We start from the raw sequence: 25,358 nt of genomic DNA, 5'->3' as shown, positions 1-25,358 counted from the left end.
ATCCTCCAATAATGCCTTTTGAAAAGCATATTTTCCATGCACCATTGGACTGGCCACTCAGTATCTTATCTACAGGACAACTCAAGTCAACATAAACCCACTCAATTGGTACCCGACTTCCCTCCCCCCCCCATTTTGTGGTTTTCTGGATTTATAGAATTTAATCTTCAGCAGCCATTAGAGCTCCACAGATAACTAAATTCCAAGAACTTGAATTGATTATTAAGTTGAAGAAAATGTGATTGTTAAATTGAAGAATTTAATTGATCGTTAAATTGTAGAAATTTTCAACCCAATAGAAGCCCAGTCATCATCACAAGAAATCCTTGCATGTTCTATACGGCAAAATGAAATAATTTTTAAAAATCTGATGTCAACAGCTTCAACATGTTTTTGAAGCTGAGCTCCCCTATTGCTGATATTCCTCCTTCCATCAATCCCCTTTTTTCTCTCTCATCCCCATTACACTTTTGCTGACCTGTGTAGTGATTTGGTAAAAGAAACTGTCATCACTCACTTTCCTTTCACCACATGTGAGTTTCAAGTTTTATTGTTGCAACAAAATGCTTTTTGCTAGCTTTTCTTTTAAAAAAAAACATATACCCTAATTTGCTAATCTCATCCTCCCTCTGAAGGTAGGAAACTGGTTGGTTGTTGTCCTTCATTCTGGAAGAGGACCAAAATGAGATCACCATGACAAAGTGAAATTTCAGTGTCTTCCACTGTGGCTGATCAGACCAACACGGACTCGGAATGAATCTCATCTTCCCTATGAAGATAGGAAACTACACAGCAAGAGAATGGAAGTCCTACTTACATTTTGGAGAAATGAATAAAGATATACAGATGTACATACATACATATATATGTAATACATGTGTTTATGTCATTATATGTGTCTATATAAAAATATACCATTCATTACAGAGATGCCTGCTTGTTACAAAGCAGCTGGTGAAAAAGACAGACAAAGAGATCGAGACATAAAGAGGAGAGAGAAACAGAGAGGAGGGAGGGAGAAGAGAAAGAGAAACAGAGAGTGAGAAAGAGACACAGAAGAGAGACAAAGATAAAGGGAGAGGGACACTTGTTAAAGAGGCTTGTATATCTCGAGTTACAGAAGACGTAGAAGGAACGTGTCCTTGTTAGCTAACGTTCGCACTAGATTAAAGGGGATCATAAATCAGTTAGAGACAAGATAAAGAAGAGCAGGATACCTAGAGCCCTTAAAGTCCCTTGCAATAATTAAGTCTCTAGCATTTAGGAGAGGAAAGTAGACTTTAAAGAGGGTGGAAGCTGTCCCTGCAGCACTGGCTGAGACTGTACATACATAACAAATGTCGAATTAGCACCAAAATGGAATTCGTTCCGGCAACCCCTGAAAGTGCACTCTTTACTGTTAATTCTTAAAAATCCACTTTCAATATTATTAAATCGTACTCGTCTTCATTCTCAGCCCTGGAGGGTTACTCCAGGCTCCTAGTCCACGCTGGTTCTAAGTAAGCTCGGAGCCAGGATCAGCCCCACCCCCTTTCTTCTCTCTGGCCAATCAGTGAGGAAATGATACCGAGAGGCCCCACCCCCAGCCAGTTTGGGGCTGCTCTTGTGGTTTAAAACTGGAGTTGATTACGAGGCTGCAATTCGTTGGCCAATCAGTGGGCAGAAGGGGCGGAGCCAGTGTGAGGGCTTAGGAGCCTGTCCGGGGCTGCTGCTCGCAGTCCTTGGGTTGCTACCCCCTCGGTGGCAGTTAGGGTCAAGTCCGTGACGCAGCTCTGGTCGCTGAGGCTGCTTCTGCTCTTCTCCGCTTCGTCGGCTTCGGCCTCAGCCAGCTACACCCGGGCCAGGGAGAGCCTGGACGCGCGGCCGGGGCTGGACGAGACCAAGCCGGAGGCGTTTGAGTCCTGGGGCGGATCCTCAATGAGTCCCAGGGAGGAAGCAGTCCTGCGCCGGAACCTCCGCGCCGGGCTTTTCCTAGGCGATCTTGGCCCCAGTTCGAGGCCAGCTTATCCGAGCCCAAGCAGTGGGCAAACCTCCTGGAGCCGTCGGGCGCACCAGGGAAAGGGACCGGCCAACTGACAGTTTACATATGAGAAAGCGGGCCCAGAGAGGTGAAGGGATTTGGCCCGGGGTCCCCGAAATTTGAGACCAGAGCTCTCCTATAACCCGCAGCCTTATCCCCCGAGGCTTCCCCGCCTCGGACGCCAGAGGGCGCCATAGTGCGTGCTGGTGCTGGAAGGCCCCAGGCGTCGTTTAGGAGGCGGGTCCGCCCCGCCCTCTTGCTTGGCTCCGGCCAATCAGCGCGGCAGAGAGGAGGAGCCCGCGAACCAGGATGGGGCCGAGGGCGCTCTGCAGAAGCTACCCAATTAGCAGGACCGAGACCTCCCGGAGGGGCGCTATGGTGGCCCGGGCAGCCCAGCAGGGCCGCGGTTGGCTGCAGCTGCCCCTGCTCGTGCTGGCGGCCTCGGCCTCGGCCTCGCCTCGCTACACGCCGGACTGGAAGAGCCTGGACTCGCGGCCGCTACCCGCCTGGTTCGACGAAGCCAAGTTCGGCGTGTTCGTGCACTGGGGCGTGTACTCGGTGCCGTCCTGGGGCAGCGAGTGGTTCTGGTGGAACTGGCAGGGCCTGCACGATGTCTTGTACGAAACCTTCATGCTCCGCAACTACCCGCCCGGCTTCTCCTACCCCGACTTCGGCCCCCAGTTCGGGGCCAGCTTCTTCGACCCCGAGCAGTGGGCCAACCTGTTCGAGGCGTCCGGGGCTAGGTGAGAGCGGGCGGGGCCCCGGGGAGGGCCGGACGTGGATCTCGGATTCCGCCCCGGGGCTCCGGGGAGCGGCTGCACGGAGCCGGGTGGGACCAGGATTCCAGCTCGAACCCGCGCTCCTCCCAGAGCGCCACCCAGCCCCTTATCGCTTTACTGGTAGCCCAGGTTATCCCGTCCCCTTTATCCGATAAGGTTACGGAGACTGAGGAGGCTAAGCCACTTCCCCGTTTCGGGATTGGGCGGTTTTTGTTAGTTTGGTATCCCCAACAACTGATAAATGTTTGTTGAGTGACTGTCCCAGACACGGAGGGCTAACCGCTAACTGGATTGGAACCTCGGTCTTTTCTGACTCCCAAGTCCAGGACTGTCACTGCTTTTCCTAGAGCAAAGCCTCCCTTAGGTAGCAACAAGCCACTGTTGCCCTGGTAACAGGCATTCATTTAGGGCTTACTGTGAGTTAGAAGGGGCAGCTAGGGGGCTGGAGCTCCGGGACTGAAGTCAGAAAGACTCACCTTCCTGAGTTCCAATCTAGCCTCAGACACTTCCTAACTGGATAAGTCACTTCACCCTGCTTGCCTCAGTCTCCTCATTTGTCAAATGAGTTGGAGAAGGAAGTGGCAAACCATTTCAGTATTTCTGTCAAGAAAACCCCAAATGGAGTCAGGAAGAGCTGGACGGGACTGAAAAAATGACTTAGAATGAAAATTCTTTAGGAGTAGGGATTGTTTCATTGGGACTGAACAGCAAATGACTTCGAATGAAAATTCTTTGGAAGTAGAGATTGTTTCGAATTGATTGTATTTGAGTAATGGTAGTGCGGTTCCCAACACATAGTAGGTGCCTATTGATAGTTGGAACCATAACTTCTCTGATACTCACCTTTCTCTTCTGTAAAATGAGTGAGCTGGGTTTACCTGTGTCACCTTAGGCAAGTCACTTAACGTCCCTTCTGGAACTTATTTTCCACACCTGTAAAAAGAGGAGGTTGGATTAAATGGCCTCCGGCGCCCTTTAAAGTTCTGTGTATTTCTTTTTTTGTATATAGCTGTTCACATGTCTTCCCTATTAGATTGTAAACTCCCTTAGGCTAGGAATTGTTTTTGTCTTTCTTTGTATCCCCAGCCCTTAAGAGCTGTGTGGCATGTAGTAAACTATTAGTAAATGCTTTATTGCCTTGAATCAGCAAGCATTTATTAGATTCTTCTTAGGTGCTGCTGGGTTCTGGGCTTGGCAGATATAGAGGAGCTGATGTGTAATTCAGGCAACTTCTACTGAAACTGAGTGAATTCCTTTCTGGAACCCCAAAACAATGTAGGTGGGTTAGATTCTCTGGTGCTTCTGGTTTGAGGCTGGCTGGTCCTGGTAAAGGAGTACAGGCAGGGCAGTGAGCAACAGGTCAGATGACAAGATGTCTAAACTGGCTAGATAATTAGGGGCAGAGGTGAAAACCGGCTCATCCTACAATCATGTTTGGGCACTAGGTGGTGCTGTGATAGAATATCTGCCTGAGTCAGACTCATATTCATGAGTTCAAATCTGTCCTCAGACACTTAAGTAGCAGTGTGACCCTGGGCAAGTCACTTAACCTTGTTTGCCTCAGTTTCCTCTTCTGTCAAATGATCTGCAGAAGGAAATGACAAATTGCTCCAGTATCTTTGCCAAGAAAATCCCAAATGAAGTGACAGATAGTTGAACAAAACTGAAAACATCTGAACAACAATCTAACTCTCCCTCAAGATGAAACATCAGAAATGAAAGCTCACATATATAAGGGGGAGTTTCCCCCCACAGCACCACTGTGTACTAGTAGAGAAGTATTGTTGTCCCCTTTTGACAGAAGAGGCAGCTGAAGTTTAGAGGAGGGAGAGTAGCCCAGGCTACTTTCAAGACATGACCAGGAAGCAGCTGAGACTCCAGAGCTGGTTCTCAGTGTTCTTTAGTGCTTCTTTGTCTGCACCTCTCTTCTTCTGATTATTCATCCAAGGTCTGGTTAGGAGATAGTCTGGGGTCATTTTATAGAAAGGCCCTTTGCCCAGAATTAGGAGGGCAGGAAGATCTTGACTCCGGACTCCCTGCATAAGCAGGCCACTCTTTGCCTCAAATTTCTCTTCTTAGATCCAGAGCTGGAAGTGATCAATTCCTGGGTAATCTTAGAGGTTGCCCAGGGCCATTCCCTTATTGTCTTTCAAATACAAATACAATACAATGAAACAAATACGGCACCTCCCACACTGACACCTCAAGTGCCAACCAATCTCGGGATCATTTTAAGGATCAAGTCCTAACAGCTTTGTGCACTGGCCTCACTAGACCATTGCTTTCCTTCTCTCCCCTTCTCAGCCCTGCTCCACTTCCCCTTCTGGTCCCATTTCTTCCTTTACCAAAGAAGAAGTAGGGCTTGGCTTCAGCACAAAAAAGACAAGCCAAGGAAAATTGGGTGTTTTTTTAAGGGCAAATGACTGAGTAGCAGAAGTTGGTGCTGTCCCCATCTTTGAATTATGCAATCATGAGAGCCATAAGGGAGACCCATTGGCGGCTTACCTAGTCCAAGGCCATCAGGAGTAACCAGAGTAGCCTTTTCCAATTCCCCCTTAGTGATGTGATAGCACCTTCCCTCTGTGATTATCTCCAGCTTATCCTGTCTAGGGTTGTACATGGTTATTTCCACGTGGTCTCCCCCGAAAGACTGTAAGATCCTAAATGGCAGGAAATGTCTTTTGCTTTTCTCTGTGTTCCCAGTGCCTAGCACAGTGTCTGACACAGTGTCTGACACATGGTAGGTGCTTGATAAATGATTGACTATCAGAGAAAAAGTGACTTATCCAGGGTCACAAAGCCAGCAAGTTCCTTAATCTCTGAACTCTAGCTCCCTGTATTGTCAAATGGGGATAATAGTAGAATCTACCTCATGGTTGTGGTGAAACTCAAATTGGACATGAAGACTCTGGAGAGTGTCCAGGAGGGCAGCCAGGCCAGCAGACGACTTCGAGCCTATGCCACATGCGGATCAGTTGAAAGAACTGAATTGGGCATGTTTAGCCTGGAGAAGAAGAGAGGAGGTCACATTGGGGCAGACTGATCATTTGATGGCTGTTCAAATGTGTGGAGGGGTAGGATGTGGATCGCACTCACTTGATTTGACCTGAAGGCCAAGGATAGCATGGTAGAAATTGAAAAGAAACAATTTATGCTTAACATCAGGAAAATAACTTCCTGTTGATTCATAAACTATGCAGACAGGAAATAGGAGTTCCCCATCCTTGGAAATCTTTAAGCTGAAGCTGGTTATAGTAAAGATACAAAAGGGTTCTTCAACTTTTTTATGTCATGGACCCTTGTGGCAATCTGGTAGATCCCTTTCTCAGGATGTATTTAAATGCAGACTGTAAAGTCCATAGGGTTATGAAGGAAACTATTCGGAAGCTATAAAAAAAAGTTACCATTTTTTAAAAAATCCAAGGACCTCAGATTAAGAATCACTTCTGCGCAGGTGGGACTAGATGACCCCTCATGTCCCTTCCAACTGGCAAGTACTTTAATTGGGGTTTTGTCTGTGAATACTTACAAGGTCAGTCAATAAATACTGGTTAAACACCTTCTATGTGTCAGACACTCTGCTTATAGCAAGGAAGACAGTATGCAAACAACTATGTACAACTAAGCTATACACAGGATAAATAGGAAAATAATCAATATATGGAAGGTACTAGAATTAAAGGGACACTGAAAAGGCTTCCTATGGAAGCCAGGAGCCAAAGAGGAGGCCTTTGAGAGCATCTACAAGGTGTAAATGTGGGAGACTGAACTTGAACCCAGGATACTCCATCTGGCGGTCCTTGGTCCTCTACTACTTCTCTCTCCCTTCTCTTGCTGCTGTTCCTTACAGGAAGGGGATTAGAAACCATTTCTCCCCATTTCCTGTTCAGTGGTTTCTCTGAACTCTCTGTCTCTGAAAGAATTATATCCCTGTCTCTAAAATGTGGGGAAAAAAACTCCTTATCTTTCAAAGATAGAAACTTATCCATGTAGGTATTTCTCAGAGTGACAGCATCAGTCACATGTTCTCATAGATCTATAAGTTCCTAGCTTTTCTCAGACCACTTAAGATGATTTTGGTGACTACACAGGAAAACTGACTGTGTTTGTCACCTGGAAACTAGCTTAATGGAATTTTTAAATGTTTTGGATGGACTTCTTTTGGTCCTTTAGTCAATCTACAAATCAGAAATGAAGGAAGCAACCTCAGGGTCATCTATCCCAACCTTGTCATTTTACAAATGAAAAAACAGAGGCTGGTAGAGATGAAATGACTTTCCCCAAATTCCAAACCTAGTCTTTATACCCAGGCGCTGACTCCAAGCATCTTTTTACTTTTTTCATCTCCTCTCCTCTTGAGAGATATTATGACCTAGTGGATAAAATGCTGGTTTGGCATGGGGGGACTCAGACAGACTTAGGTTCCAGTCTTGCCCTTGTCATTTACTTAGCTCTGCATACCTCGCCAGATCATCTCTTTGTGCCATAGTTCTGTATTGTGAAATGGGAATGTCATCTAGTAGTACTCATGAAAAGAAGTACATGAAAGTGTTTTGCAAGCTTTCAACCCATTTATAAATGTCAACTGTTGTCATTCCTGCATAGATCTAGAAGAGGGATTTTTAACCTTTTTTGTCTCCTGGACCCTTTGACAATCTGGTAAAAGTCTATGGACCTCTTCTCATAATAATCTTTTTTAAATACATAAAATGGAATTGCAAATAGACCAGTTATTGAAATACATTTGTCAAAATCATTTTTAAAAAAACTAATTCACAGACTCCAGATTAAAATCCTCTAGTTTATAAATGTATAAATTCTCCTGTCCTCCTGCTTAACATCAGGAAAATAACTTCCCTTTTGATTCATAAACTGTGCAAACAGGAAAGATGGTTTTCCTTCATAGCACATGATTCTTTCCCTAGTTATAGTCAGATTGGTGTCATTCTCTTAGAGGTAGAAGGGGCTACAGAGCTAAGCTAAGCCTTCTTTTATAGATGCAGAAATTAGGGCCCAGTAAAGTTAAGGAACTTTGACAAAGTCAGACAGAATTAAAGGTGCCCAAGCCCAGAATGAACAGCTTTATACTCCTGATGTCCAGCTTACCACATGGCCTTCCCACATCCTTATTTCTACTGAGAAACTCTAGACTTCTCTGTCTTTTCATGGGTAGAAAAAGTTAAAAGGAGCAGGTGGCTGCTGTGGGGGAAGGGAAGAGCCAGTGAACACTCAGTTCTATCCCCTGTCGCTAGTAAATTCAATAAAAGTAAACTGAGGTACATACTCTGAGCAAATCAGTTTATTAATAGTGACACACATACAGAGTTGTTAACAAAGTATGTCAGACTGACCACCTCAGTAAGGCCAGCTACCTCAGTGAGTAGAGGTGCACTCTATTTACAGGAACGAAGGAGGCCTATAAACCTCATAGTTATTAGCTCCACGAAGAAAAGTGGGTTGTCATTCAGCTGATGTTAATCATGCCCCTCTCTAACAATTAAGAAACATTTGATGTTTTATGGGATTCATCTGCCTCTTGTCATCTTAGTTAGATCAATACTCTCAGCTTGCTGACCCTTTGAGGAGATCAAATCTCCATTAACTGCAAAAGAACAGGCAAGGGTGGAGATACAGCTTTAGGGGATGGAACCAGATTCAGTTGGTTGGGGCTTGCAGACAACAAGCAGATGTCCCAGGGGCTAACTGCCAAGTAACAAAGATTTTTCCTTCCAACCACACCTTTAAATTAACTCAGAGGGAAAACTGCATGCCTGAAGCTTAACTTGGGGATAAAGAAAGCAGCTAGAACAATCATACAAAATGGGGCAGTAATACAAAATAAAGTCAGTTACAGAATAGAATCACTTATTAAATGATACAGAATAATTTTAATTCCCTCATCACACCCCTTTGTCTCCTTCTTGCCTCCTGGCAAGTTAGTGAGTTCAGAATTGCTACCTCCTTAGGACGCCATCATGAAATCTAAAGGCTAAAACAATCTCCTGGTCTTTTCCTTGACCGTCAGACAGTCTTAAGTCTCAGAGATAATCTTGAGTACTTTGAAAGGACTGGGATGTCCTTGGTGTGATTACATTCCTTCCTGCCATCACCTAGTGCCAGTCTTCTTATGGTAAGTTAAGCTGGTTCTGGGAAAACAGACTTGTCATTGTGATCTGCTTGAAGCCTTGCCAGCTTTGAAGGACCAGCCATATCTTGGAATCTGCTGACTCTGCCTCAGGAACACAGGCTCATTTTCAAAGCACAGTGAAGCACAAGGAGAGAAAGAAGTTGAAATATGAAAGGAAGGGAAGTTCTCTATGTGAAGAGCCCCAGAACCTCCCTTTATCCAGATGACTCTCACAAGCAAACTGGGAAACCCCTTTTAAAGCTACCGGGTAATTTGGAGGCTACTGGGCCCCTTCTACCTTTAATAAAGCAGAAATAGAGATAGGTATTTTGTAAGGCAGGATTTTTTTTATTTCTAATACATAATATTTTATTTTTCCCCCAATTACTTGTAAGGCAGGAATAGTTGAGAGACAGATTTGGGCACTTCCCAACCCTGAGAGGCATCCGCAAGTGGCTTGGGCTGTTTGCCTCAGGAGGGGCTACTTCTCCCTCCCTGGAGGACTTCAGACAAGCCTGAGGAACTGCTTGTCAGCTGTCCTGTAGTCAGACTAGATCCCCTCGAAGGTGCCCTCCATTTCTGAGATTCTGTGATTCTACAGAAGCCCTGACAGTGTATTGAACAAAGCGTTCCATAACGTAGGGCCAGAGAAGAGGTCACAGATGGCTGGTGACCTTTTGCTCACATTTGATTTATTAAGCACTTTCTCTGTGCCCAGCCCTGGGGCTACAGAGGCAAAAACAGCCCCCTGCCCTCAAGGTGTTTACATTTCACTGAGGCCATACTACACAGATGGGTAAATATATGAGAATTTGATCAGGAAGAAAGCATTGTCAACATGGCTTTGATTTCCACAGGTATGTGGTCCTGACCAGCAAGCATCATGAAGGTTATACACTCTGGCCCAGTCCTACATCTTGGAACTGGAATTCTATGGATGTAGGGCCACGCCGAGATCTGGTGGGTGATTTGGAACCTTTCCTCCGAAAGAAGTAAGTGTATTTGTTGTTTATTAGCCTTGGACTCCCCTTTGCTGGCAATCACTTGCAAATCTCTTTAGCTAACCCTTAGCTTTCCCAAATCACTAAAAATAATCTGCAGAATGGTCTCATTATCATTGAGCATTATTACATCCAAGCCCTGCTTGTTTGAGTTTTTTTAGTTTTTTTTTTATTTAACTTTTAACATTCATTTTCACAAAATTTTGGGTTCCAAATTTTCTACCCATTTCTCCCCTTCCCCTACCCCAAAACACCGAGCATTCTAATTGCCCCTATCACCAATCTGCCCTCTCTTCTATCATCCCTCCCTTCCCTTGTCCCTATCTTCTCTTTTGTCCTGTAGGGCCAGATAACTTTCTATACCCCTTTACCTGTATTTCTTATTTCCTAGTTGCAAGAACAGAACTCGACATTTGTTCCTAAAACTTTGAGATGCAACTTCTCTTCATCCCTCCCTCCCCACCCATTCCCTTTGGGAAGGCAAGCAATTCAATATAGGCCATATCTATGTAGTTTTGTAAATGACTTCCATAATAGTCGTGTTGTATAAGACTAACTATATTTCCCTCCATCCTATCCTGCCCCCCATTGCTTCTATTCTCTCTTTTGATCCTGTCCCTCCCCAAGAGTGTTGGCTTCAAATTGCTCCCTCCTCCCACTGCCCTCCCTTCCATCATCCCCCCCACCCTGTTTATCCCCTTCTCCCCCACTTTCCTGTATTGTAATATAGGTTTTCATACCAAAATGAGTGTGCATTTTATTTCTTCCTTTAGTCAAATGTGATGAGAGTAAACTTCATGTTTTCTTCTTCACCTCCCCTCTTTTTCCCTCCACTAAAAAGTCTTTTGCCTGCCTCTTTTATGAGAGATAATTTGCCCCATTCCATTTCTCCCTTTCTCCTCCCAATATATTTCTCTCTCACCCCTTAATTTCATTTTTTTAAGATATGATCCCATCCTATTCAATTCACTCTGTGTGTGTGTGTGTGTGTGTGTGTGTGTGTGTGTGTAATCCCACCCACTACCCAGATACTGAAAAGTTTCAAGAGTTACAAATATTGTCTTTCCATGTAGGAATGTAAACAGTTCAACTTTAGTTAAGTCCCTTATGACTTCTCTTTGCTGTTCACCTTTTCATGCTTCTCTTCATTCTTGTGTTTGAAAGTCAAATTTTCTTTTCAGCTCTGGTCTTTTCATCAAGAATGCTTGAAAGTCCTCTATTTCATTGAAAGACCATTTTTTCCCCTGAAGTATTATACTCAGTTTTGCTGGGTAGGTGCTTCTTGGTTTTAGTCCTAGTTCCTTTGACTTCTGGAATACCCTATTCCATGCCCTTCGATCCCTTAATGTAGAAGCTGCTAGATCTTGTGTTATTCTGATTGTATTTCCACAGTACTTGAATTGTTTCTTTCTAGCTGCTTGCACATTTTCTCCTTGACCAGAGAACTCTGGAATTTGGCCACAGTGTTCCTAGGAGTTTCTCTTTTTGGATCTCTTTCAGGAAGTGATCTGTGGATTCTTTCAATATTTATTTTGCCCTCTGGTTCTAGAATCTCAGGGCAGTTTTCCTTGATAATTTCATGAAAGATGATGTCTAGGCTCTTTTTTTGATCATGGCTTTCAGGTAGACCCATAATTTTTAAATTGTCTCTCCTGGATCTATTTTCCAGGTCAGTTGTTTTTCCAATGAGATATTTCACATTATCTTCCATTTTTTCATTCTTTTGGTTTTGTTTTGTGATTTCTTGGTTTCTCATAAAGTCATTGGCCTCCATCTGTTCCATTCTGATTTTGAAAGAACTATTTTCTTCAATGAGCTTTTGAATCTCGTTTTCCATTTGGCTAATTCTGCTTTTGAAAGCATTCTTCTCCTCATTGGCTTTTTGAATCTCTTTTTCCAATTGAGTTAGCCTATTTTTCAGGGTGTTATCTTCTTCAGCATTTTTTTGGGTCTCCTTTAGCAAGGTGCTGACCTGCTTTTCATGCTTTCCTTGCATCTGTTTCATTTCTTCCCAGTTTTTCCTCCACCTCTCTAACTTGATTTTCAAAATCCTTTTTGAGCTCTTCCATGGCCTGAGCCCATTGAATATTTATTCTGGATGTTTGGAATACAGAAGCCTTGACTTCTGAGTCTTTCCCTGATGGTAAGCCTTTTTCTTCCTCATCAAAAAGGATAGGAAGAGATATCTGTTCACCAAGAAAGTAACTTTATATGGTCTTATTTTTTTTCCCTTTTCTGGGCATTTTCCCAGCCAGTGACTTGACTTCTGAGTGTCCCCTCCACACCTACCTCACCTCCAGATCCGCCCAGCCAGTGCTTGGGGTCTGCTTCCCAGCCTCAGAGCTTTTGGCAGGGGCGGGGCTGGTATTCAGTGTGAGATTAAGTTCAGCTGCTTGGGGCTCAGTTCCCCCAGGGGGTTTATGCAGAGACCTTCAACAATGGATCCGAGCTCCTGCCTGCTTTGGGAGCCCTTGTCTGCTGCTGCCTCCTGAGGGGGCCTGAGTTATGGAGACACCCCACTCCCCTCTCAGCCAGCCAAAGAGACCCTCTCACTGACCTTTGGGGCCTCTGGGTGGAGGGACCTGCCCGCAGCTGAAGATTCCGTCCCTGAAGCCTGCTCGGATCTGCTCCTCTCAGTGCTACGCGGCCAAGGCAGGGCTGGGCTCTGCTCTGGGTCCGGTGCGTGACGGACTTTTCGGGTCAGTTTTTCAGGTCTCTCTGGAACAGAAATCTCATCCACTCCATTGTTCTGTGGCTTCTGCTGCTCCAGAATTTGTTGGGAGTTCTTCCTTACAGGAATTTTATGGGCTGTGGGTTTGGAGCTAGCATATGTGTGTCTTTCTACTCAGCCATTTTGGCTCCTCTTGTTTGAGTTTTAAGCCAGAGATTACCAGGCTACAAGTGGCATTTGGCTGATGAAGAGAAGCTGTCTAGAATAGGCCAGTGTCTGTATCAGCCTAGGAAAGAATCTGCTGACCTGGGGGCTTCTCCAGTCCTACCTTTGAGGAAGTATTTGGAGGCATGGCTAGGCAATAGTTCTGAAAAAGACTTAGAGGTTTAGTGGACTGGGCAGCTAGGTGCCACAGCAGATTGAGTGCCAGGCCTGAAGTCAGGAAGACTCATCTTCCTGAGTTCAAATCTAGCCTCAGATACTTCCTAGCTGTGTGATGCTAGATGAGTCACTTAACCCTATTTACCTCAGTTTCCTCATCTGTAAAATGAGCTGGAAAAGGAAAGGGCAGGCCACTCCAGTATCTCTGCCAAGAAAACCCCAAATCATTTGACATTTCTGAAACAAACAACAACGATAAAACTCATAGTCAAGACAGTTAGCACAGTCTTGGGTAGAATGAGTTGCCTCCACAAAGTGACTGACCCCTCCTCACAAGTCTTCTAACAGAAGCTGGAAGTTAGCTATGTAGCAATGGAGTTTCTTGTCCTTGATGGCTTTGTCAGAGGTGGGGAACCTGGGGCGTGAAACCCACATGTGGCCTTTTAGGGCCTCCGTTGCAGCCTTTTGACTGAGTCCAACTTTTACAGAACAAGTTGTTTTATGAAGGGGATTTGTTCTGTGAAATTTGGATTCAGTCAAAGGACTATGCTTGAGGACCTAAAGGGCCACGTGTGGCATTCAGACCACAAGTTCCCCTCCCCTGACTTGGACTAATGGTGCTGAAAAGTATTTGATTCTATGATTCTGATTAGGTCATCTCCTACCACTTGCCCCCCCATTCATATGTTCCTCCCTAGGTTTTGCCAAAATACCTTTACACTTCTCATCCTTTCCTTTCTCCTGAACTAAAGAAAGACTAGAATTTGAGTTGGTGGTAGAGCAAGGAATTCAAATACCAGAGCTTCCTTCTTCTGAGTAACCCTTCCCAACAGCATCAGCAACTCCCAGCTTCAATCTGGGTGCATCAGGGGTTCTCACACTTTTTGGTTTCAGCACCCATTTATACTCTTAAAAATTATCGAACACCCCCAGAAAGAGTTTTTGTTTGTGTGGCTTATTTTGTCTTGTTTGTGAGTTTTGTTTATCTAAAAATAGTTACTATAATAAAAATGTAAACACATTACCATTATTATAGAAATAGTTTTTGCCTCATGGGAACCCCCCCAAATAAAGGGGGGAGGTCTAAACACCTGAGCTGTTTAAACTTAGGCAGCTAGGTAGCTCAGTAGATAAAGCTCTGAGTTTCAGTTAGGAACACCTGCATTCAAATCCAGCCTCAGGCACTAGCTGTGTGACCTTAAGCAAGTCTCTTAACCTCTCATTGCCTTAATCCACTGGAGAAGGAAATAGCAAAGTATTCCAGTAACTTTGCCAAGAAAATTCCATGAACTATGCCCAAAGGGCTATAAATGTGCAAACCCTTTGACCCAACAACACTGCTTCTCAGACTGTATCCCAAAGAGATCATAAAAGTGGGAAAGGGACCCACATGTACAAAAATATTTGTAGCAGCTCTTTGTGTGGTGGCCAAGAACTGGAAATCGAGGGGATGCCCATCAATTGAGGAATGACTGAACAAGTTCTGGTATGTGAATGTAATGGAACACTATTGTGCTATAAGAAATGACGAACAGCCAGACTTCAGAAAATCCTGGAAAGACACATATGAACTGATGCTGAGTGAGGTGAGCAGAGCCAGGAGAACATTGTACACAGTAAACAGCCACAGTGTTTGAGGACTGTTTTTTATAAACTTAGCCCTTCACCACAATGTAAGGACCTAAAACATTTCCAAAGGACTTATGATGGACAATGCCATCCACATCCAGACAAAGAACTATGAAGTCAGAACACAGAATGGAGCAGACCGTTTTCTCCTTTGTTATGTCTGGTTCTTCCCCTGGTTTCTCCCATTCCTTTTAATTCTTCTATGCAGCATGACTAATATGAAAATGTGTTTAATAGGAATACACGTGTAGAGCCCATATAAGATTGCATGCTATCTTGGGGAGGGAGGGGAGAAAATTTGGAACTTATGGAAGTGGTTGTTGAAAACTGAAAACAAATAAATTAATGAATCTGGAGGAAAAAAAATTCCATGGACAGTTTTGATGGCAACTGAACAACCACAAAATCTAAACTTACTGGAGGGCAATGAGCAGGGACATTCGCTTCTCCAGGGTGGTGACTCCATCTTAACTGTCTTTCTAAAAGTCATTTGTAAATGAAGCAGAAGCATTTTCTTAAAGTCTAGAAAGCACCGGAGTGAGAGAGTTAGTTGAGAAGGAAAGAAAGACTGAGAATGTAAATGTTTTTATAGGTTGGCAAAAATGTGTGACATGGTAAACTTGCTGCCCAAATTCACTGTAGAGTGCAGAGCACAGGACACATCCTCCAGGGCCAAATGCTGCTGTTAACAGTGTTCTCTAATGGCATTTTAACTCCTCCTTCTTTGGTGATATCCTTTAAACTACTTCTTTTTTTATTCAAGGAAACCCTCGAATGAAATCATATAATTTATATATGTTACCAATCAATTGAATTCCTACAGTGAAACTCACTACAGTATATATCTGGGCACTGGAAAACAATTGAAATTTGTTTCAGATTCCAGTCCCCCATCTGTCACTTCCATACTATGTACTATTAGGTCTGTTTTTATTTTAAAAGTAGCTGTTCAAAAGAATTCTGTGTGAGATTCTGTTGTTCTTTCATCTTTTTAGGAATATCCGTTATGGACTGTACCACTCACTCCTAGAGTGGTTTCATCCCTTCTATCTGCTTGACAAGGAAAACAACTTCACAACCCAGAATTTTGTCAAGGCCAAGGTCCTGCCAGAAATGGTTGATCTTGTGACCAGGTAAACCTTCAGTTTTCATCCTTTCTAAACCTGGGATGGGGCATTGCTGTTCCTCTTTCAATCTCATGGGGTTTTATAATCCTAAAGGGCTAGAGAAATGGGAGATTGAAGGCAGTTTCTTTTTGTTTTGTTTTTTGCTGCTTGTAAAATATTCTCTTAGGGGATAGTCATTCCGCTGAGCTCTGACTGCAGTCTTACTAAGTAGTGAGGTCAAAGGCTTCCTAAAACTCCAAGGGACTAGTAGTTTCTGAGCATTGAAGGGCTAGAGTATGCCAGCTAACACTGCCCTGGGGACAGGTTCAGGGAGTAGGATTCTATGGCTTCAAAGCCTTTTTTTTTTTTTTTTGACAAATATATCACTCCCTTGATATAGGGATCTCCTAGTGAAGAGCTTGCTTTCCAAGGCAGACAGCATCTTCTTTTTTTTCTTTCTTTTCTTTTTTTGGGAGGTAAAGGGGGAAAGACAAGGCAGTTGGGCTTAAGTGACTTTCCCAAGGTCACACAGCTAGTAAGTGTCAAATGTGTGAGGCTGAATTTGAACTCAGGTCCTCCTGACTCCAGGGCCAGTGCTGTATTCACTGCGCCACCTAGCTGCCCCAAACTGCATCTTCTTAGTGTCTGAGGGCACTCAGAGATGAAGCAGCTTACCAGATCCACATAGCCAGTGTGGTTCAGGGGCAGGACTTGAACCCAGATCCTCCTTACTCCAAAGTAGCTCTCTGACCACTGCTCCACACTGCGCCTCTACAAACTTTACATCCTGTGTGAGGGAAGGAGAACAATCTAGTTCCAGTGTTACATATGAGGGTAATAAGGCTCAAACAGTGTAATTTCTTGCCTGAGGTTACATGGTTCTTCATAAGTGCTTTAGCCAGGCCTGGACCCTGGATCCCTTGACTGTTGGTCCACTGCTAGGTCACCTGGACCCCACTGCTGCTCTAGATTGTGAAGTCTCCTCTAGCATGTGACCCTTCCATGTGTCTTTCAGGTACAAACCTGACCTGATCTGGTCTGATGGAGAATGGGAAGCCCCTGACACTTACTGGAATTCCACTGAATTCCTCGCCTGGTTGTACAATGACAGCCCTGTAAAGGTAGGTGACTGTGAAGGACTGATTGTGACTGTAGAAGGTTGAGTGGGCCAGGGCCTGGAACCAATTGTATCCTTTCCTCCCCTCCATGATTAGTCAGGAGGGAAGAGAATTCTGGATGGGGAAATAAGGAAGCTTTCCAAGAATGCAGGATGCAGCATGCTGCTGTGGGACCAAGGGAAGAGAAAGAAATTAAAGGTCTTGTACATTCACACTGTCCTTGGCAGATGTTGAAAAGAATTGTTCCTTGGAGAGGGGGGATGGGAGAGAAGGGGAGAAAATTTAGAACTCATATTATGAAAGTGAATGTTGAAAACTAAAAAATAATTAATTAAAAAAATTGTTCCCTAGCATGAAGTCTTGAGTGACATACAGAACAGGCCTTTAGATCTAGGGCAAGATCATTGAATGTTCCAAGGCCTGGTAATGTAAATTTCATTTCATTTCAGCCAGAGATGTTTTATGCAATGTCTGCTGTATTCACACTGTATTGATAAGACAGCCTAGTAGGAGAAATAAATTCCATGCAAACAACTATAAAACAAGATAGTATATATGATCCACGCATGTATGTAGTATATATCATAGTATATATGATCTCAGCAGTTCTAGGAGAAAGCTAGAAAGGATAGCTAGCGTGACCAGATGAGTAGAGCCCTGGGCTGAATCTAATGATGAAATAAATAGGGATGAATAGTAAGTCTTCACTTGGGTACAAAATGTCATCTTTGCTAAGATGGGGGACAGGAGGGAGAAGGGGGAGGAGAGATGAACAGACAATTGTTCTGAAAAGGTCTGGGGAATTCAGTGGACTGTAGGATTCACAGAGTCAGAAATGTGATGGGAGAGCAAAAGAAAAGTGGGGTGCATTTCTTGGGCTGCATTAAGAGGGCCGGAGCTTCCAGGAATAAGGAGGTGATAGTCCTGCTGCATGGTCCTCTTCAGACTTTACCTGGAGGCTCATGTTCAATCCTGGGCATCACAGCTTAAGGACGAGGATAAGAATGTAGGAATTGGGACGTAGCAAGGATGGAGAAGGGCTGTGCATCCTTGTCATGTGAGGACCAGGGAAGGAATAGGGCTTGTTTAATTTTACTTAGAAGCATACGTGCTTGAATTACAAAGTCAGCTAAGAAACTCAGTAGATTTGCTTTTACAGTTAGATTCTATGGTGACTCAGCTCTTCCATTCTTCATTATTTAGAATCAAATTGTGGTTAACGATCGATGGGGCAAAGACATTCTCTGTAAGCATGGGGGTTACCTAACCTGTCATGACAAATACAAGCCAGCTACTCTTCCAAAACGCAAGTGGGAGATGTGCACCACCCTTGATAGAAAATCCTGGGGATATCGGCGAGACATGAACAGCAAGGATGTCATGACTGATTTAGAAATCATTTTGGTAAGAGCTGCTTGGGCTTTGGTCTCCTTAAGGAGGGGGAAGAGGATGTAGTATAAAGACACAGTGGGAGTCAGCAGGCTGGAGTTTGGGTCTTAGCTACACCCTTTCTTCCTTAGGCATGCTTTCCCATCTGTGCAATTAGGAGACTGAACTAGTTCATCTCTGAGGTATCTGGTATATACGTGTGTGTGTTTACACATGTGTATGTGGTATATACATATATATGTACACACACACACACATACACATACACACATATATCAGGTATCTGACATCCTGTGTTGAAAAAAGTCTTCTAACTAGCTCTGAAATTGTGAGTTCTAAGGACTCATCCTGCTCTGAAATTCTGAGTTCCTGCTCAGACATTGTAGATTCTGATTTGAACTCCGGTCTTGCTGACTCCAGGCTGAGCACTCTCGCCACTGCACCACCCAGCTGCCCTTGTGGCATTCTTTATGTACCTTGTATTGCCAGCGCCTATCACACCTGCCACGAAACTTAGAGAAGTTTAAAAAAAAAACTTAATTGGTTTGCTAGAGGTCCCTCCCAACCCTTGTGGAACTGAGATGCTGGATTCCAAACATCCCTCTTTGCTATATACTTCTGACTAAAGGGCCCAAGAAACAGAATATAAGCCAGGTTGTTTAATTGTTGTTTTTTAACATTTATAAAATATTAATAGGTGAGGGCACTTCATGATTTCTTTCTTTCTTCTTTCCAGGAATTAATTGAAGTCGTGAGCTTTGGAGGCAACTATCTGCTCAACGTTGGGCCAACCAAAGATGGAATCATTGCCCCCATCTTTGAAGAAAGGCTCCTTTCTGTGGGGAAATGGCTGAAAACCAACGGGGAAGGAATCTATGCTTCTAAGCCATGGAGGGTGCAAATGGAGAACACCACCACCGTAAGGTACATTGCCTTCACCTGCATTTGGGGGTCATTAGCTCTATTGTCCCATCCCATGCGAGCATCTCTCTTGTATTTAAATGCGGCTTAGTGTGTACCCCATGTCCAGCAGAGCCTCCCTGAGTTCCCCTCCATGCTGAGTCCATCAGTCTTCAGAAGCTTCCTGATTTCCTTCAGGTTGAACTCTTCTGTTCATAGATTCATAAAGGATTCAGCAGATCCTGGCATCTTGGTCTGACTCAAGGCTTCTTAGCCTTTTCTGGTGCCGCAGACACCTTTGGCCATCCGCTGAAAGCTATGGACCCTTTCTAAGAATGATGGTTTTAAATGCATAAAATAAAATACCAAAGATTACAAAGGAAATTACAGTCTACACAGTATATTGTAATAAGCATGCATTTTTTTCCTGTCCATATTCATACACCTCTTGCAATGAGTTGATGGGGGTACATGAGCCCCTGTTCTACTCCAAACCTTGATAGAAGTGTGTGAGAGCCCTAGCTAGGGGCTCTAGCCTTAGAGGTAGTGGGGTGGAGTGGGGAGTGGGGAATGGCTCAATGGCAGGATGATATGGGAGAGAGTACAACAGACTGGAAGTCCAGAGATCTGGGTTTTTGAGGCTCAGCTTTGCCACTAACTCTATAAAAATATTAAAACAAAGATGAAGAAAGAAGGGCTGGATTAAACAATCTCCAGAGTCCCCAGTCTAGATGTACCGTGACATTCATAGCTTTCAGTCACCTTAGGTCTTTGGAGATCATCATCAGGTCTTTGACTTAGTAGGAAATTGTGAACTCAGCCCTCTCCATAAATTGCTGTGGTACCTCAGGAAGAGAGGTCCCTTTTTATTTATGATCTGAAGCCGCTGGTCTAGATCAGATGCCCTAGCTCTCTGCCCTCAGTCCAGCACTCTGTTTGCTTTCCCCATGATTAGACAGGTCTTCAAGTCAGAGGCCATGGAGGAAGAGGTGGAAGTAGGGTTGGAAAGATGCCAGTGATCTTTGACATTTGTATCATACTTTAGATACGTTGTCCTTCTGCATGATAGGTAGAAAAAAAAAGAATCATTCCCCATTTTTCAAATGAAGAAACTGAGACTCAAACAGAGTAAAGATCATCCTGGAAGTGCCAGAGCTGGGACTTGAACCCACATTTTCTGACTCCAAGTCTTTTTCCTCCTTTCCATCTCACATCTATTAATTATTCTCAGTCTACAAATGCTTTTTTCCAAATGGGTCTTGTGCCATGCTTTCTGGAGGCTTCCCCCGCAAAATGATTGGACTTTCTGATGAAATAGTACCCCTATTCATTGCTGTGGAACAGGGGACAGAGCATTGGCTGTGGAGTCAGACCACCCCCTGACATTGAGATCCCATCTCAAACTTATGACCCAGGTGACCTTGGGCAAATTCCAGCTCCATGGGTCCCCCTTTTCTCCTCTGTAAAATGCCTCTGAGGTCCCTTTCCAGCTCTCTAGGATCCCAAGATGTTCTGTCAAGTGACAGGAAATACTTGCTGCATGTCCTGATGAAGTGTCAGGTAAATTGACTGAGAATTGACTTGTTTAGAAAGGAAAACAGAAGGAAAATGTTACCAGCTCCTAAATTCACACACATTTCCCAGGTTCTAGGTGCATGGACTCTGATGGGCCAAATGCTTCATGGATATTTCATTCCATTTGGATAAATCTGTGGTGGACTGTCTTCTGCAGGTACACCACAAAGGACTCTGCTGTGTATGCCTTCTACAATGACTGGCCACAGAATGGAGTGCTCCCACTTCCTTCCCCCATCCCAACAAATATGACAAAGGTAAGTAGTCATACTAGTCTTGTGAAAAGAGCTTTCTAGCCTTGGAACCATTAGCAAAGTTAGAAAATCCCCTGGAGCATCAGATTCGAGGGCTGCCCCAAATTAATAAGAATACAGTACAACAAAGATAATGTTCATTTGTAGTTTTGTAAGTCCATATGCAGTCTCCAGGCATCAGTTAGAGTCTGGAGCCCCTTCCCTGGGATGGAAGGCCCTTTTCCACCATGTAAACACTCAGCACATCCCAGGAGTCATTTAGTCTGTTCTGAGCGGTCAGCGTGGTTCATAATTTCGCTCTCTAAGACTTTTCTCCATAAACATGAGAAAGCACCTCACCCCATGCCTCAGCAGGGCAGGGTTGTTTTGGCTGTTTTGATTGATTGATTTTGTCGATTGTTATTTCTTTTTCTCTTTAAAAAACATTGCATATATATGTGTGTGTGTGTGTGTGTGTGTGTGTGTGTGTGTGTGTTACATATGTATGTGTCTTATATATATATATGTAAGAGATAGCTCTCTGGAAAGGAAAGGAACAGAGAGGAAAGATCTCCTACCCCAAAAACCTTATATTCTGTAGAGGGAGACATGATCTATTCAACAAATGTATATATGAAACCAGTGGTAACCTAATAAAAGAACTTTAATAATAAAAGAGTTGTTTCTGCCCATCCAGGCAGGGTATGGTAATGTGAACTATTAAATCGTTATTGCTCCCATTTGATAGACTGAGAGGAGTCCTCCTTCACTTAGCCGAGCTCACCTAACTAAAAAGTATTGCAGCCAAAACCAAGTCTTTAGGCTACAAGTCTTGCCTTTTTTAATGTATCACTACAGAGGCTCCTAGGTGGTGTAATAGATGGAGAGTCAGACTTAAGAAAGACCTGTGTTTGAATCCTGCCTTGGATACTTCATGACTTTGACCCTGGGCAAGTCACTAAACCTCTTTCAGCCTCAGTTTCCTCATCTGTAAAATGGGATAATATAGCAGTTATTCCAAGAATGTTCTGAGAATCAAATGAGGTAACATATGGAAAGCATTACACCAATTCTAGTTACTATTTCTTTAGGCAGCACAGTCTTTTATGCAGATGCTTTTAATTCTTAGGTCAGCCATAAATTTATTGTGCCACCTTGGGCAGATGACTTCCCCTCTCTGAGGCTCAATCTCCTTACCTGATGAGAAGAATGGACCATGCTCTGTTTCAGAGCCTTACAACTGGTTACATATACAGGTCATCTCTTGCCTTGTCTTTCTTTTCTTGTCTTTTCCTTTATTTCTAGGTCAGCATGTTGGGAGTCCCAGGGTTTCTGAAGTGGTCACAAGACTCAGTGCATCAAGGCCTCCTTGTTTACCTGCCCCAGCTCTCTCCAGCTGTTATAAAGATGGAAGTTTGGACTCTCAAACTAGAGGAGGTCATGTGAAGCATCATGTCCCATCCCACCCTGACACCTGTGACTCGGCTATTTTGATTTTTGCTTCTAAGATGTGAACAGTGCAATAAATTGGTTCCACTCTTACTTAACCAGCGTGGCATTTTCTGACCCATCTTAATCGAAGGACAGTGTACCTGCTTGACCTCAGTGAATACCTTTGATTTATAAGCCTGCACCTCCCTCCATGAAAGAAGCTTTTCAGGAAGGGGACCTCAGTGTTTCCCTGACCTTACCCGTATGGTTAACCTCAGAAATTATTTAGGATGGATGTCTCCTCTTTTTCCTCTGCCCCCTCTGAGTCAAGTACCTCAATCCTGTAAGTAGGGATCAGTCACTAGAAGACAGAAAGGAGTAGAACAGGCTGGTCAGGCAATGCCAAATTTGTTGGTTTGATGTCAGCTGCTGGTTAAAGAAACTTCCTCAAGGGTGAACAGGAGCCTGAAGAAGTAGGATCCTGAAGTTACCAGTAAAATGTGACACTGAACGAGCAAGGGGCAAGGGTCCAGCCAGAGGGCAATGTTTGTGAATTCAGCAGCGCTTCTCCAGAGGGACAAGAGGAGGATGGCATCCCTGGCTATCCTGGGCTTTCCACTTCTTAGACCTACACCAGCCACCCATGACTGCATTAGAAAGCCCCAAGTATAATTCTAAACAACAGCTGAGAATGGAGTTGGTTGGCAGCTCCATCTTGGCTCATGCCATTTTTGTCCAGTCCAGGAGAGTGGTTCTGTGGGTGCCAGAGACTGTCCCTCTCTCTAGAGCCTGTCCTATCCCTGTTAAAAGCCAAGTCTGTTGATGCAGAGGAATAAAGCAAGCTGATCTCTAGTTCCTGCTTCATGATCCTGACAGTTCCCCATGGAAATAAACTAGAGGGATTCCTGCTGCCTTGGGGCAGGGAGGAGAATGAGAAAGGAAACGTGGAAACATCCGTTTGGTGGAGGATTTACTTTTTTATTTGCATTCTAATCTGAAAAGCCATGAATGGCACCATGTCACTTGCTGTTAAATTTCCTTTCAAAATGTGCAATTAAGGAACAAATGCTCCAATTTCACGTCTGTCCTGTGCCTCTTTATATGTGAATGTTTTGATACTTGTAAAAAAAATAAACTACAATTTAATAAGGATTTTGTGCTGTTCATTGTGCCTAGTGGGCCCCTGCCTGCCTTTGCAGAAATCACTTGGTACAAGAGATCTTCGGGGTGTCCCCCCAAATTGAAGAGTAAAGTCAGAATCCTGATATTAGTGAAAAGGAAACCCTTTGGAAGGCAGAAGTGCTGGGGTCCTAATGCTGCCTCTGCCACCAACCCATGTGGGAACCTTGGGCAGGCCAGTTTACTGCTCTGAGCCTCACTTTCCACCTCCATAAAGTGTGAATGAGAGTTGGAATGTCTCCATCAGTTGTTTTTTTAATGAGGGAAACTCCTAAGTGGTGATAATGTTTAATATAAAATTTTGGAATAATCTCTTTGTTCTCTCTGAAGCAAACTCAGAGAATGCCTCTTCCTATGTCAGCAAAAGCCAGCCAAAGCTGACTCTGCATTCCTTGGAGACCTTTAACCTATGACATATCTTGAATAATGGGTCTTTCCTTTTATCTTATTATCTATAGACACATACTATGTTATGACATATCTTGAATAATGGTAAAGAAAATATAGACATCTTAGGTCATAATTTCTATTGAACATTGTTTGCCCTTTCCTGCATCAGTTATCTGTTTGGGGCAGGAAGCCTGCCACTTACTAGTGGTGGGATTTCCTTACCACCTGGGACATATGTTTACCCAGCTTGGAATCTCAAGACTTGACTGACATTGCTTTGTTAATTGTCTTGTCTTACTGAATTTATGATTTGCTTAGTTAAGAGAGTTTCCTCCTCATGTCAAAATGTATATAAGCCAGAGGATTTCTGCACTGGGTAGCCAGAACATTTCTGGCTCCATAATGCATTATGTAACTGTTTTCTTTATGGGGAATTGATCAATTAATTAATTAAATCATAAAATGTATGCATTTAGCCATGTTGCCTTTTCTTAACAAAGTTTTCAGGTCAACAGTGGTCATGTAGTAGAAAGAGTCTCAGACTAAAAAGGGCACCAGGTCTGCCTCTGATGCTGCCATGGCATCACACAACATCCTTGAGCCTCTTGGGTCCTGGCCTATAAAACAGTGGTGGTGATTATTTACATTCCTCTGGTGCTTTGGAGTGTGCAAAACAATCTCTCCCCAACAACGCTGAAGAAACAAGTGCCAATATTAATGTCCCCATTTCAAAGGTGAGGAAACTGAGGCTCAGTGAAGAAATTAGAGCTTTGCAGAATTGGAGGGACTTGAGCAGCCTCTCTTACCAGAAATCCTCCCACTACAGGACAGGGGGTCATCCAGCCTAAAAAGATTGGCTGATGTGATTGCTGAGCTAAACCCTTAAAGAAAGCCAGGAGTGATCCTGCAAGATGAGCTCCGAATACAAATGCTTATGCCCAGAGCAATGCCCCAGGTGGCCAGGATGCTAGACCCAGGGACTCTTGGTTAAGGCACTGCAGGGGAGGCCACTTACAAGTTACCTATTTAAGCTATTTTTTTTCAAACATGGCACCTTGTGACAGGTCTTTAGAATGGACTACTACATGTCAGGTGCTAGGGAACAAAAATAGTCCTTGACCTCAAATAGCTTCTGTTCTCTATCGCCTCATCCTAGTCATGGCTCTGACTGAACACAGGCAAATGCTCAGATTGTTTTACAGGGAAGAAAGTGGAGGCCTCAGGGTATAAACCGATGAGCTTGACTTCCAATCATACGCATATTCTAGACCAGGGGTGGGGAACCTGCAGCCTTTTGACCTTTTGTTAAGGGGATTTGTTCTGTGAAGTTTGGATTCCATCAAAGGGCTACACCTGAGGACCTAGAGAGCCACATGTGGCCTCAAGCCCGAAGGTTTCCCATCCCGTTCTACACTCTTAACAGTAAAGA

At 43.9% G+C, this 25,358-nt stretch overlaps 1 protein-coding gene across 2 annotated transcripts; it reads left to right on the top strand.

The window, feature by feature from the left end:
• Positions 1 to 1,644: 1,644 nt before the first annotated feature.
• Positions 1,645 to 23,512, top strand: LOC140504405 (tissue alpha-L-fucosidase-like). Of its 2 annotated transcripts, none has more exons than XR_011967094.1 (8): positions 1,645 to 2,763; positions 9,784 to 9,918; positions 15,604 to 15,741; positions 16,730 to 16,835; positions 18,036 to 18,236; positions 18,958 to 19,145; positions 20,766 to 20,953; positions 22,235 to 23,512. XR_011967094.1 is itself a non-coding variant. In XM_072609292.1 (8 exons), exons 1-8 carry the CDS (start codon positions 2,330 to 2,332, stop codon positions 22,373 to 22,375), a joined length of 1,443 nt encoding a protein of 480 aa, XP_072465393.1. In that variant the 5' UTR covers positions 1,645 to 2,329; the 3' UTR covers positions 22,376 to 23,512. The 2 variants fall into 2 exon arrangements, 1 of the variants encoding a protein (XP_072465393.1); XM_072609292.1 differs by having other exon boundaries at positions 20,854 to 20,953.
• Positions 23,513 to 25,358: the final 1,846 nt, after the last annotated feature.

The sequence above is a fragment of the Notamacropus eugenii genome, chromosome 5, assembly GCF_028372415.1.
Source record: "Notamacropus eugenii isolate mMacEug1 chromosome 5, mMacEug1.pri_v2, whole genome shotgun sequence".
NCBI lineage: Eukaryota > Metazoa > Chordata > Mammalia > Diprotodontia > Macropodidae > Notamacropus > Notamacropus eugenii.
The sequence above is the reverse complement of the archived record's forward strand: the minus strand, read 5'-3'. Positions and strand labels throughout refer to the sequence as shown.